We start from the raw sequence: 15012 nt of genomic DNA on the forward strand, positions 1-15012 counted from the left end.
ACAGGCTATTTGAACACCAGGGTTTTGGAGACCCTCCAGCGTTCGTTTCATTATTTCATCGATCACGAAGTTAAAAAGGAATGGAGAGAGTGGGCATCCCTGACGGACACCGCTTTGTGTACGGAAGCTTTTGGGGAGCTCTCCGTACACTCCCACACGTCCGGAACTCTGAGAATACAAAGAACGTATTATGTTTACAAACTTCCGGGGCATTCCTTGGTGGGCAAGCGTCTCAAGAAGAAGACCGATCAACCGAGTCGAATGCGCCTCGGAAATCCAGGAATACTAGAATCGTGGGTCGTTTATACTTATGGCGTTGTTCTAGCACCTGACGCGGTTTGACGATTTGGACAACGCAACCCCTACCAGACCGGAATCCTACTTGCTGCTCTCGAGTCAGCATCTCGCGGGCCACCGTAAGGCGACGAAGCACAATTGACGCCAACAGTCTCGTTGCAACCGGGGTCAAGCTGACCCCCCTGTGGTTACCACACTCACTACGCGTCCCTTTTTTGAAAACGGTCACTATCACCGATTCTCCCCACTTGTCTGGGACAGACTCCTCTTCCCAAATGCAAGCAAACAGATCGGACAGGCGCTGACTGAGGACTTCACCCCCGGTTTTGAACAGTGCGGGTGGAAGGTCATCCGGACCGGGAGCTCGGTGGCGCTTGAGAGAACATATGCAGTCGTAAACCTCCGAGGCCGTAGGTGGTTCCACGTTCACCGATCAGGGTTCTACTTCACCTGTGGGCTCTAGATGAGTGCCGGTTGTTGGCCACGACAGTTGTTCGAAGTATTCAGCCCACCGGTCGAGGCGTTCTTTGTTTGAGATGGTCGTTCCATTCTGGTGTTTGATGGTTTCGCTCACAGGTGGTTTCCGGGGACCGGTCGCACGGATCAACTGAAATAATCTCCGGGCATTACCGGCTTTCTGGGCCTCTTCCATTTCTTTGGCTACCTACCATGTGGCCCGAAGGAAGAGCGAGGGCTGGGATACTGTCAAGTTACCCAAGCCTAGACAGAGGAAGTCACGAGGCAGAGGGCGGGTTCGAACCAAGGACCTTCTGGTCAGTAAATCCGTGCGCTAACCACTAAGCCACAGAACATCCCGGAGTGAAATGTCCGCCACTTATGACACCAGAGGACTTCAGAACACAACAGAATGTACTGTAGGTATCCCTTCGCTTTACTAGACAGTCTAAGCTGACATCAATCAGACCACCAAGCATTCGATTTTCTATTATTGTGACTGTAGCACCTGCTGCATAACTGAAAACCCCGTTTTCGAATCGCCCTGTCACGAATCCGTTGACGTCATCCGAAACCAGCAGTACTTATGAGACACCGGTGGTCAAAAATCGGGAGTTGCCTCTCATCGTCTGTCGACGAAGACTGTTTCTTGCAACCGGACAACAACACAAACCTTCCCGTAGCTTGATACACGCAAGACTTCAGAATCAGTGGTAAGCATTTCTGCGCCAAAACTGACGCAAATTATCAAACGTGATTCCGGCCTCTGAGGTTCGTGCCTGAACTTAAACACTTCCATCAGACCTAATACAACTACCAAGTTGTATTAGCAATTTTTAACATCGATGCCTCAGAACTATATCTGCACTCAGTGAGAAGCATCATCACCATTACCATTGACAGTAAATCAGAAAATGGTGATGGTCGTGATCGATAGCGCGACGTCAGCATTCAACACTGATGTTTCGCTGCTGTACAACCATGATTTATTTAAAAGCTTTATTGTGATGAAAAGTATGGAAGCTGATGGGTAAAGGTTTGTTGCTAGCTTACCGCAATCATTCCGAGGTTCTTACACATCCTTATTTAAAACTTTATTGTGATGAAAAGTATGGAAGCTGATGGGTAAAGATTTGTTGCTAGCTTACCGCAATCATTCCGAGGTTCTTACACATCCAAACACCCACTCAGGTAATCTGGGTAGAAACTGACAATAAGAACACCATTAACATTGAATAGAAGTCGTATATTACAGATTCTCTAACCAGGCAAAATGGAGATCGCGCGGATCCCATGGTGATGAATACGCATATATCACGGTTAATTCATGCTTTCGTCTGAACCTCATGGAGAACATGTCTAGCTATTCGTGATGTCTGACCAACATAAGTTATTGTTTTTATGCACAGTTGCTGATTGTGAATCCTGTTCATCTGAGCTGCTATCGCTTTAGGTCGTGTACATTTGTTATTACCTCCAACATACGTAGTAACGCGACCTAGTTCCTAAGTTCGATTCTTCTGCGTCAGAAATCAACACGGGGACCTGCGAACGGACGGAAACTACCCGACTGACTGCGGGCAGGACATTGCGAGCTTTGTCGACACGACTGAAATACATACAAACAAAAGTGCAACCCAGTGGGAATCAGCAAACGGGTACCGATGAGCACGAGGGCTGAAATACTGCCAAGTCACTCAAGCCAAGACTGGAACAGTCGAAATGCCGGGGTTTTATTTGGAACCACGGACCTCCTGGTCAGTAAGTGTGTGCTTTAACGACGGAGCTATCCCGAGCTACCTTAAACGAAACGGAGCGGAATGGACAGGAAGTTCACTTCACTTGGTTTGAATGTTCGGTTACGTTGTTGATAGGATTTCCAATCTGTACTCCAATCTTATTTTTGTAAAACATTCTGACTAATCGCAACCCACAAATGATTTTATCACGACTTCTAGGAAACATTCATCCAACAATTGTTACTTTTTTTCAGCCTAGTGGGATTTCGGTAACCTGACGATCAGTTCAGAGAAGTACGGCACTCCCTCATGCTTGCTACTCCGATCCAAGATTTGAAAGCAGACGACCAGCCTGAAATAACAGAGTTGGAAAGCCTTTGTCTCAACTGTCACGAAAATGTGAGTACCTCTAACTAGTGATCAGCTGGCATTACCAGTATATTTTCCCACACTATGCACTCAAGTCACTACAGAGATTGAGAAACGGGTTCGTGACTAAAATCTTCCATCTTATTCTCTCTAAACTGTGAGGACTTTAGTGGAACCCAAAAACTTGAGCAATAGCGTCTCCACAGGTAACAGTTTTGTTCGGTACTGTCCTTCGCCTTGTGACTTTTTTTCACAAATCCCAATGACACACCAGTTAGACATCACTCTCAACGCATCAATGGGTCACAGTAACTATCCTGAAATCCGATGTTTGTTTTTTTGAGAGTTGCTCCGAAACACCACATACCAAGTCTCTAGCCAGGCGTACGGATCCTGCTTAAAATTGGTGTCCCCAAGAGTTTTAATTTTGAAGTTTCGCATGGGTTGCTTTGATAAACTAGCATAACTTGTAAGACTGGAAGTTTTTCGATGGCTACAAATAGAGTTATTTGGGTTTTGCGACAAACGTTAACTTGTGTTTTATCTATTTAGTATATAGCCTGTGCCTGATCAATATTACCAAGATCTGATATGATCCGGGTTTTCTTCAGCATCTTCTTGAAGAACGTGAAGTTATCTGTCGAATAACTTGAAGTTTCTTGAAATATCGCGACTTTTGTTACTGAGATTTCATGCGGCCAGAAGTAACCGGGATAACAAATTCCGCCACAGTTTCGATGTTCAGTGCGCGTCATTTTGTCGGTGGGTCTTCCCACCTAAACTTGAATTTCTGTCTGTGGTCTTTGATGTGCAGTTTGCTTCAGTGGTATGTTTTGGTTTGTAACACTAGCTCATTGTTGATGTTGTCCGTTCACCCAGGAGTGCTTGTCAGTTTAGCTCCTTACTCACATACTGACTTTGACTCCATCCTATTTTACACCACTCTCTACGATCTTCCAGGGCACTACCCGGCTGTTGCTTACCCGCATAGCATACTTCCGTGAAGTGGTGATATCCTCATTTTCATGTCCCCATTGTGGTTTTGAAAATCGGACGATTGACCCAGCTAGCCGTATTCAAGACAAGGGACAGCTGATCACACTAAAGGTACGGACTACTGCTGACTTAAACCGCCGAGTTGTACGACCTTCCGGCTCGACTGTTTCAATCCCCGAGTTAGATGCGTCATTTCCAACTTCTGAGGGAGGTTAGTTTTTCGTCATTTTGCTCTCCATCTTCATCCACATCATACGAGCCATCAGATTCATGGAGATCGGTTTCCAGCCGTGCATTCGTACATGTTTACAGTGTTCATGTTTTTTAAGTTATGTCCAACTTGGCGGTATTCTTCCTTTGGCGACTGGTGAAATCTTTGTTGACCATTCGGGCGGTTACATAAGTTGAGAGCTTTCAGTACGGTCTCAGACCGTTATGTGTTCTGCCAGTCTTAAAATGACCTGTGTACTTCCGAGTTTCCATCCATCTAACTGAAAAACCTTCACGAACATAAGGTTGGTGGAAACTCGGGTACTGCGCTTACCTGATGAGCCCCAAGAAGGGCGAAACCGGTCGTGGGCTGTCAAAGAATTTTCAGCAACCTTATGAATAGTGCATTATGAATATACCCGTGACGTTCCTCCTCCACAGTGACGAGACAGTTCGGAGGATCTTGGAAACAACCAAACCGCCAAGTATCGCCGTTAGCCAATCCCAAAAATACCGAGGTTGTAGTATGGTTGGTCTTTTGACAGTTGTCTATGGGCATTTCGCTTAGCAACTTCTATAAGGCGTCTTGCTTACTAGCTGTTAATCAATTCTTGTTTTCTCTAGGTCTGAAGAAACTGGAGTTAAACCACAACGACCAGTTCAAATAAAGTGTCTTCATTACGGGTATCGGGACACGCAAGTATGCAAATGGATTTTCGCCAGGTTCATTTGACTAGTCGCCTCATTTTGAGTTGGTCAACATCCATGGTATCACTGTTAGGCATCACCGATACTGGCTTTTCACCGATAAACCCACTGAGAAACTCATTTATCTCTAACCGGAGAAGTTTATCAGAACCTCTCCTCTTCCACAACCATCAACCTCCATAGAAAATCAACCAATCCCTCCGTGTTATTTCTCTTTTTATGGACCACAACTTCAGCACCGCCATGGAATTGTGTACATTCCAGTCTACTGATCACTCTATCCCAACATCACTCTAGAACAGTTCTTGAATGCCCTCTCCTTCATGGTAATGTGATTGTCTGAAGGTCGGGGGAGCAGGCTAATGATATGGTCTCTATTCTTCGTCGAGAAGAGGGTATTTTTCACTGAAGTGACCAAGGCCTACTAAGAGAGGAATGTGGTGCCATGGTCCATATGTTTTCAGCGGATAGTTCCAGGGTATCTACTTGGACACCACACGTTGACATACTATGAAAGCGCCTTTAATTAGCACGACACGAATTAGTGAATGTTAGCTGAACTTAAGGGTTCGGGCGCTAGAAAAACTAGCCTTTGTCCACTTTTTCTTCGTTTGCAGACCTATCCACAATCGAAGGTGTCTTGTCAAAGATAGCCGAAAATATCGAGCGTTGGCAGCCTGAACGGAAAGTAAGGACATCTTCGGCTGACTCCATTTTCTACAGAAAGCTGAACCGGAAATAGCGGATAAATTGGATGCATTTGTCGGGCAGTTACGTGGCTTGTTTTTGGTCGAGCGGCCATTCACTTTTGTACGTTTTAATTTGTTAGCATTCTGTACTGTTTGAGAGTTTTGTTGGAATAGGACTAGCTTATTGGTGAACTACATTCATCTACAAATTAGATTGGTGTTGACGATAGACTCGGCTGAATTCTTGACCGAATTCTTGTTCTTGATAAGGTTGAAGTAGTTGGTGAATGCGCTTGACCTCACTGGTTTAGGTTAAACCAGTCTTGGCAAGGTGAATGACACTTAATCAAAGAGCGCTCTGCACACTGAGCTTCGCGGTGAAGCTACGCAGGCGTGGCATATAACATTTAGGCCAAACGACATCTTTCGTTTTATTTTGGAAAGACCAATACGCATCTGGCATCCCTGACCAATTACTGGTCATATATTGATCGAAATCCATACTAAAATGGACGCTTAACATCCTGTGTGCTTGTTCGACATTGCCGCATGGTCTTAAATGATGAAGTGCAGTTAGCAGGTTAACTTCGTTGGGAGCAATCACTGTGCCTGCCTTGTGAGCCGAACAATTGATAGTAAGCACCAAACAGTAGACAAAAGGGAAAAATCACATGGTGCTATACGCACAGCGTTACCTTGCTAGTGCAATGGCTCACGCAAATCGCCCGAGCATCAAACAATGGATAGTGTAACTAAAGACCGAGAACTTTGGAGGACAATGAAGGCCACCGGGGACAGCCGTGTCCTACATCACTTGCCGAAAACCAGGGATTACTGAAACGATGTGTAGAAAAAGGCCCAGTAATTCACTCACCAAAACACCTATCGGGAGACTGTACCGACTACTACGAAGAAAGTTTAGCTTGTTATCTGCAACACCGGCCTGGAGACGGTGCGAATTCGATGTAAGCCTTAACCCCCCCCCCCAGAAATAAGGTATGAAATATCTCTGCTGAAATTTGAGAAGGCACTAGAATGATGCGGTTCAGTTCATGCCCTCTTCAAAGAAGTTGCAGAATCCCTGGTTACCCGCCTGACAAAATTTATTAGTTGTATATGGAGAAGAGAAAGTGTCTGCAGAATGGTGCACATCGACGGTCATTCCTCTCCTTATGAAGGGTACGCGAACACCACACAATCAGCCTGATAGCTGTGGCGTCAAAGATGCTCTTATTATGTAGGCGATTGAGTTAGACAAATTCGTATACCTGAGCAGCCGTATCAGTCACAGTGGTCTAGCCAAGGACGATATTGGGAGGGCCAGAGCAGATTTTGTCAACCTGAATCACCTGTGGCGCAGACGTGGCGTCAGCTTATCCCTGAAGGCTCAAGTTTACAATACTCCGATGCATCCCGTATTGTTGCATGGGCCAGAAACATGGCCATTGTTTGCTAAGGATGCCAAAAACATACTGTTTGGCCATTGGGTATCTTTCGGAGCATTGCGGGAGTCTGGTGGGAACATTTGACCGGCGATGATGAAGTACGTTGAATGGTTTTCATAAGAAATAACTCACCCAGGATAGAGGAACTGGCCACACTGGTTGTGCTGGCGCGGTCACGTGCTCGGTGTCCCTTTTTGCACAACTCCGCGAGGAGTGCTAACGAACCAGGCGAGATCAAACAGTGACTTGACATTGAAATAGGGAAGCCACTACCAGCAAACTGAACTTCATTGGTGATTACAGTTTCCCTGGATGTGGACTCCGAGACGGAACACATCAATGGGTAGAGACATTATCAGACATTATCAGCCCAGTCGCGCGCTAAATGGTTCACACGCAACTGGACTGTTTCCCCTCCCGCCTCCCGGTGACGCATCGATTGTGTGAGCTACGGCGTCCAATGCGTACATGTCCATCCCTATCTTTCTAGATTATCAGCGAACGAAACTGTGGCAGCTATGACCACCGTACAGCATCTACGAAGCTTTTATAGCTGCTGATGATGATCACTACCGTAACAGTGAAGTGTCGTTTGTTGTACGTTGCGGATAAAGATCAGAAGTCAGTAGTAAAGATTGGACGGACGACACGATCAGAACTGTGCAATTGCAGAAGCTAACCTTGCTACGTACAGATGCTCACACCCGATTTAATTTGGTGCATCAGTCTTCTGTACAAGTGAAAAAAGCGAGAAGTTCAAAAACGACGAGATCGTGAAGTGAACAGTCTAGTTAGGGTCTATAACAGGGTTTTTCTAATAATTCAAAATCAAGGAACAATTCCTTTTAGTGCGAATCTCCCCCGCACAAGGAAACACATTGGGGTGGATTTAGTTCAAATTTTCAGCTATAAACCTTGTACCATGAGTACAGTGGTTCCAGCTGCTACACACGACAAACTGACTGCCTTAGGTCCGTATGCATTTGGGTGTTCCCCCTAAACAGTAATCAGCAGAGTTCTGGAAACGTCTCAACTTCGAGAATATTAAAAGATACAGTGATCGATGCCCTGTGTTCGTTTGTTCGGTCGCCACCTGCGTGACTCTTATTGTGGTGGATATAAAACATATATTAATGTCATTCTTACAAACTGCCCTGCTGTTTTGTTACTGTGCAAGTTAAGCAGTTGTTCCAACAAGCGACCGTCTTTGTCACTCTAAGACCAGAGCCAGCTGAATCCGCGAATCCTTGTGCAGTAACCGCACAGTTCTCAGTAGTTGACCCCTAAAATGAACAAGTGAATCACCCAACCTGTGTTGGGAGCCATATATGAAGGCCTAAATCTTTCATGGTATCTTCGGAACAGCGAGAATGTGCGTGGTTGTTCATTGTAGAAGGGGTGCTTTGACGATGTAGTGAAGGCACTTGACATTTCTCTCATTCAATCTCAACCCCTTTAGGTTTTGGATGATCCCTCAGGGAATGGTTGTATCGAGAATTTCCTAGCCCCTGAAAGTGACCCTCAGTTGGAAATATGCTCGTACACACGTACAAAGGAGCAAGATACCGCCATGGGATTTCGCTCGGATGATACCGACGATGATGCGAAACCTCAGGATGACGCCCAGGTATGTCTAAATTTGTTTATTGGTGACATCAAGGGATGTGTGTATCAGGCTACGGTGCGAGCTGTTTTGTTGTATGGCTGTAGAAATTGGCCTGTTGGAGCAGCGGAACTGAAACGTCTTCAAGTGTTTGACAATCGTTGTCTCAGAACCATAGCTCGTGTGGTTTAGTGTCGGCAAATCCGTGATGAGGCAGTTAGAAAGCTAGGTTCTGGTTGTGCGACGAGGACTTCCATTAAAGAATGTGTCCAATAGTAGAAGCTGCGTTGGTTAGGTCATGTCGCGCATACCGAGTCATCGTTTGCCAAAGAGAGTTTGTTTTCCATGCCCAATTCAGAGTGGCGGAAGTAGAAAGGTGGCCAACCCTTGACGTAGCAGAGGGGTGTGAAAGAGGTTACGAAAAGTCTGGGTGACGTTGGTGCGACACGCTTTCTAGAATGGGGTCCACCTGATCCCCACTGCGACCGGTCGGACACGCCTCAAGATGTGGCTGCCAATCGATGTCAACGGTGTTCTTGTTGTCATTTTCTATCCAGATTGCTTGAATGAGTGTTTGGAAGTGTAGGTAACTCGAAATGATTGTGGTAGGCTAGCACCAAGTCCCTTCACTATCCACCCTTATTCTTTTCTTCACAATAAAGCTTTTACATAAATCGTTTGTACACCAGTGGAGCATCAGTGCTGATGTCATGCTGTTGTTATTGATGATGATGATGATTGATGGAAATGGTTTTCTGATGTGCTGTACGTTCCGTTATTTTTGTCATGCTTTTTACGCTACGTTATTTTGTTGTTTCTTCGTTACTTGGTTTGTTATTATGTTGCTCTACACAGGCAACGGGTTCAAACCCAGTGGAGTCAGTCAACGGTCGTTTGGGTGTGGATGAAGTGGTAACGTTCAAAACCAATTGTCCCGACTGTAATGCACCATCGGACACGAACATGAAGTTGGTTGGTACGCGTTTGAGCGTTAGTTTTTGATATCTCACAAAGTCTGTCTAGCGTGAAAAATTAGTTTGCTATAGGCGCTTAAGGTTCCCGGTTTGTAGCTGTAGAAATTCACTGTTTGTTCAAAAAAAACTTCACAGCTGTTGCTTAATGCCTGAAGATGTAAGCTTTATGGTAGAGAGAGATCACATCAAGGCGAAGCTCATTCCTTCGAAAGGTCATAATAACCCTCCGTGAGCCATATTCTAGTTTAGGGCCTCTCCAATAGGCTCCCTCTTCAGGAGGACCTTAATTTCCTTTTCCCTGGTGCCTCTCGACTTCCCCTGTATAGGCTTGGGCAACCTGGCAGTATCCAAGCCCTCATGTTTCCTTCGGGTTGCGTGGCAGCTAGGCACCGAAAGGGTGCTATAGCTGAGAGATTTCTTTCTTTCTTCCTGATAGGGTTGTCATATTTGTTTTACAACCCCGACGTACTTCTTAATTCCGTCATTGATTGATTCACTATGCCCACCCGAAAATTTAGTTTAGCTCTGAAAACCTCCAGTTAACCTGTCATCGGCAACAGATCAAACCTATTCACTCATATGCTGCATCCGTTCAGCGTATAGGTGCAGTCGTCTACTGGAAGCATGGGAGCTAAAATACTCTGCCTTGTCGGAGTGTTGAGAGTGGACCTTATGGTCGAGATTTCCGCCTCGAGCGTTCACACAACACAATGAAATGGCCCCACCGTAACACTTGTAAACTTTGGAGATGGAGTATAGCTAAGGGTCCCAGTAAGTTTGTGGGAGGCGCCAGTGCGAGGCGATTCCTCTTTTCTCTTCCAAAAAGTGAGTGATGAGCAGTACACTTAGCTATGCTACCGGAGCTTCAGGTTTGTTGCGCCTGTCCTACGCATTACTGGATATTGATTAATCGCCAGGTGTACTGACTCTACCTAATTAATGTCCCATGAGGCATTGTACTTCAGGCCTCCCTTTGGCGCATTCTTATCACCCTCAAGACAAGTTTGTAGATGAACATACTAATAAATCAGCACAGATTCCTCCGATCGTTCTGTGTTACATCTGTCTGCATCTATCACTTCGTTATTGATTCTCTGATAACCCGCGATACGTTTCTGCCTTTCACCATAGATATCCCACATTTCAAACAAATTGTACTCATGGCTACTGTGTGTCCAGCATGCGGACGGAAGGACAGTGAAGTCAAGTCTGGCGGTGGTATTTCAGCATTGGGGCGTCGCTATCGACTCCGACTGACACATCCTAGTGATCTGTCTCGGGATGTGTTGGTCTCAGAGACAGCCGGTGTGCGGATACCTGAATTGGATCTAGAGTCAATGGGTGGAACGCTTGGTGGCCGTTTCACTACACTGGAAGGACTGTTGTTGGCAATCAGGGACCAGGTCTGTTTTTCTCTTCAGAGCCTACGGAAGCTTTTTTCAGACGTGTAGTTCCATCGTTTTACTTGTTAACCTTTAGTGGGTTTTCTTCAGCAGACGCTGTGGGTATCAGCCAGAAATTTATTCTGAATAACGTTAATCTCGTGTAGAGTCCAAAGTAGCGTCCCCCGTCAGCTGCTTCCTCCTTGAGAGAGCTCTTTACCCGTCTCTTCTACGAGATCAATACACTGTTCCTTACTGTAGGACTGTTCAAGAAATTTATCTTCTCTACCATTGACCCACTAATGGCAAGAAAAATCTTTTACAGATGCAAGCCAAACGCAATACTGATGGCCGAAGTGACTGAGCCAACAGGACAGTCAGCTACTCTCAGGGTTTTATGTCTTCGATACGGTGCTGGCTGTTTCCCACACCGGTGAAATATCTGCACATTGTTTTGTTGTATGGGGTGATTTGCGACATTAGCGTCGGTAATGTGAAAGACAAAGAAAAGTTTTGGGTTTGCCGTTGACTGAAATGTCCAACATCCGATGTTCGTTTTTCCGTTCTCTGAAGCATGACTCTAATCTCTAAACCGCTCCCACAATTTCTGGTAATCCCTCCAAATGGATTCATGATAAACGGGTGCGTAGCTTCGGAGAGGCTTGCCGTATAAGCCAATGGCCATACTCTTTACCGCTTCCTATGTCTATTTCCATGTCCCATTGTTCTTTTTGTCGTCCATATGGTCGCTGTTGCCTCATAAGAGAATGTTACTGATTCCCTATTAGGTATTAGCGTTATTGAGGACTGACTTGAAGATTCCTGAAGATGTTGGCGCCATGTGACGAGCAGATACTGCACGCAAAACCGATGCATGACGAACCTAGTCATTAGTCTTAAGTACTGAGTCTACAAGGAGAGAGTTATTAATGGGGTGGGGAGGGGGGGAAGAAAAAGTATGTGAAGAAGAAAGAAGGGAGGCGTCAGCAGTAGCCTGTTTTCGCTTACCCGCTCTGCTGTATGCAGCAAGCAAGGCGACCCGGCTGATGGCACCACGCGACGACCGATGTGGCATGAGTTTATTTGTGTGTGTACAGTTCATGGTTGTACAAGGGCTGGGATACTTCCAGGGCGCCCACACCTAGACAGGAGGACGATTAGGGTCCTCAACCAAAGCCTTTGGCTCAAAAGCCTAACCGCAAGACAGCGGTGTTTGGCAGGAAATGCAGATACATTACCATTTCTACGGAACAAGTCGCCACATGTTCCAACCCCCAACCTGGAGGGCCAAGAGACTGTGTTCGTCAGACTTCTAAGTATTGACCAACCTGTTATGAGAGACTCTATGAGTGTCGCGGGACACTCCCCAGCATAGCTCAATGGATCGCTGAGGTACGCAAATCGTCACATCACGGTAAGGTCCAGTCTCTTCGTCAGTTTCTATCCAGATCGCCCGAGTGTCTGAAGGTATAGGCGTTATTGCTGACCATTTTGATACCTATTGTAAAGGCTAAGCAAAAGTTCCAAGCTTTGAGCCTAGGCTGAAGTGCCGCATCTAATGTATTGGTTTTGGACCCACCTACCTTCAAGTTTGAGTCTGTACATTGGTAGTTGACCAGTGGAGGCATCAGCACAGGCATCCTGTCGAATTGTGACGAAACGTTTGCTACTCAGTTGCGAAGCTCTGTGAACAACTCAGTAGCGACCTGACCAACCACCAATAAACGTACCCGGGATATCGATATTCCAACATGCTGCAACTTGTCCTAACTGCAGAACTCGTTTCAACGGATTTTGTCTCCACTGATTCCTCAGCAGCATTCCCTGTCAGCCATGACCTATTTCACAATCTCTCCAATAGAGACCAGCAGAGGGTGTTCTGCAGAACTCAGAAGTGAGCACAAATCTTATTAGCCTCTTTTGTCTTCAGGACAGTCAGCTGGAACGAAACATGTAGACCGATCCCGTCATTATTCGCTTCAGATTAGCCTCACCGTAACGTCGTTTTACATGATTTCAGTCCATCCTCAATAGATGGATGGTGCATAATTTATACTTCAAAGGGGTCTCCCCGTTGTGGAAAATTGCTGTACGTACTGGGGTGATGACCGCTCGTTAGCAAGGTATATCTAAGGCATACGGTGCGTATGAGATTGGACTCGTTCACATAAACAACGTAATAGGCACCGAAGGATTTACTTTTATTTGATCATCAGGTGGAACCTAATTACTTGTGTTCTGTCCCTTTTTTCCATCCAAAACAGCTTATCGGCGCTAACCCTTTTGTTCTCGGCGATAGTGCTTCAGTGGATGAAAAGGGTGGCAAACTGAGTATAATAATCGATGGGCTAAAAAAGGTCAGTCACACAGATGACTATCGGACGTTCAACTACCTTCAATTTCTCCATACCTTATTGCCGTCCATTCACCACTGATACTGGTTTTCAGATTGCGAACGGGGAACATTTGGGCGTTACCTTTGAAATGAGAGATCCTGCTGGAAACAGCTACCTTCAGGTAGGTATTGAATTACGACGCACGTCACCGCCAATGCTGAGGTGTAGGCTTGTATCTCATGAAGTGTTCCCTCCCCTATTCGTGGTACGTTCGGTTCCAACGAAGGATACCGTACTGGTATAGTCGTAGGATTACGTTTAATCGTTTTGACAAACTTGCAACCTTGTTTGTACGAGTGTGCTTTTACTGACAGAAACGTGGCGTAACTTCCTATCAATGGGTTTCCGAAGCGGTTGTTGTTCAACAACGGTAAGGCAAACTCGGATTGTGTACACTTTGTCGTAAACATCAGCGACTAGAGGGTATTAGGTATCAAACATGAGTTGATAATTTTTAATGCAGAGAAGAATGGGTCCGGCGGATTTCGGGTGCAATTATTTACAGAGTCCAGAGCAAACTATCGAAATTGGACAAAATCCTTCGCTCCCCATAAGCAGGTGGGCGCACAAACAACTGGCTGTTTGTGTTTCATCGAACGTCAATCACACTTGTAGTTGCACCGGATCCCCTATTTGGGTGAATATCCTCGATTTGAGCATTTTTGAGGGGATTTGTTGGAACGCTCATACATCAGGTTGACTCCATACTGCTACTTGTATCTCGATCACTGATCAGAGGATAATGCCATCCGATCGTCAGGGCCTTAGCTCAAAACAAAGTTCTCGCACCGAACGTTGTGCTGTCCTTTTCACCGACCCACGTCCTTCTAGCATAATTCTTCCCACTCCAAATGGCCTTGGTTTTTTCTTTTGTTCAACATTCGCTGCCATCACACTGCCGTACATATTTTTTGGAACGAATAAACTAACTGGACTCGCTACTGTCACTTTCACACCTTTTAGAACTTATACGCCCCAGATCCTGACCCTGAGTTGACGGTGGAAGACTATGAACGCAGCCCAGCGGAGAATGAGGATCTTGGTTTGACTGACATGAATACAACAGATTATGAAACTCTTCCGGTGGATACTAAGAACGGCGATGTATCCTGATGATACTGGACATTTTTTTGCATACTTCGCGCCAATTTTGTTTGTTCCTACGGATGACTTTGTATTTCACTTCATTCAAGCCATGACATTGGAGGTCTCTGGCTTTGAGGGAGGCGTAAGACAAGCTAAAAATCCACCCAGTGCACAAAAGCACACCTTGATTTCGTTTGGCACAACGCTATAGAATGCTACGCTGAATTGTTAACAACCGCCTCTAACTTAGAGGTAAAGTTGCACGTAGTATACCAAGGGAGTAGTAGGATATGCACGGACTATGATATTCGGTCATTTAACGAACCAGAGGAATTCGTGACATACACTCCCAGGGCGACGGTGCCTTCACCCCCCCCCCCCCCCCCCGATATTCGGTCATTTAACGAACCAGAGGAATTCGTGACATACACTCCCAGGGCGACGGTGCCTTCCCCCCCCCCCAATCCGGACACAAATGACAACATGAAGGCCACTGACATCGGTTAGTCGTCTTATCGTTCAGTGTCTCCAGCAAAGCACAGGGAGGGTCACATGGACTCCGTCCTGTATGAACCCACCACTCCAAATCAAACACGGTAAACAACGCTGGCGGTGACGGAACATACGTAAAACATAGCCCAGCCAACTTAGCTGGTAGTGCA

The 15012-nt window shown here is 45.9% G+C and overlaps 2 protein-coding genes across 2 annotated transcripts in view; one reads left to right on the forward strand and one right to left on the reverse strand.

Annotated features, from left to right (window-relative positions):
* T265_04866 (hypothetical protein) overlaps nt 1-213 on the reverse strand; it is a gene marked incomplete at both ends in the record, with an annotated part of 8516 nt that extends 8303 nt beyond the window's left edge. Inside the window, one exon of the mRNA XM_009169720.1 lies at nt 18-213. Coding sequence (XP_009167984.1) covers nt 18-213 — 196 coding nt within the window. The remainder of the gene's footprint in view (nt 1-17) is intronic.
* A 2537-nt stretch (nt 214-2750) lies between these two features.
* On the forward strand, nt 2751-14458 carry T265_04867 (hypothetical protein; the record flags this gene model as incomplete). Its single annotated transcript, XM_009169721.1, has 9 exons — nt 2751-2891; nt 3822-4068; nt 5393-5463; nt 5499-5585; nt 8369-8536; nt 9368-9488; nt 10618-10889; nt 13317-13385; nt 14228-14458. 9 exons carry the CDS (start codon nt 2802-2804, stop codon nt 14375-14377), a joined length of 1275 nt encoding a protein of 424 aa, XP_009167985.1.
* Nucleotides 14459-15012: the final 554 nt, after the last annotated feature.

Source organism: Opisthorchis viverrini (assembly GCF_000715545.1).
Source record: "Opisthorchis viverrini unplaced genomic scaffold opera_v5_84, whole genome shotgun sequence".
Classification (NCBI taxonomy): domain Eukaryota; kingdom Metazoa; phylum Platyhelminthes; class Trematoda; order Opisthorchiida; family Opisthorchiidae; genus Opisthorchis; species Opisthorchis viverrini.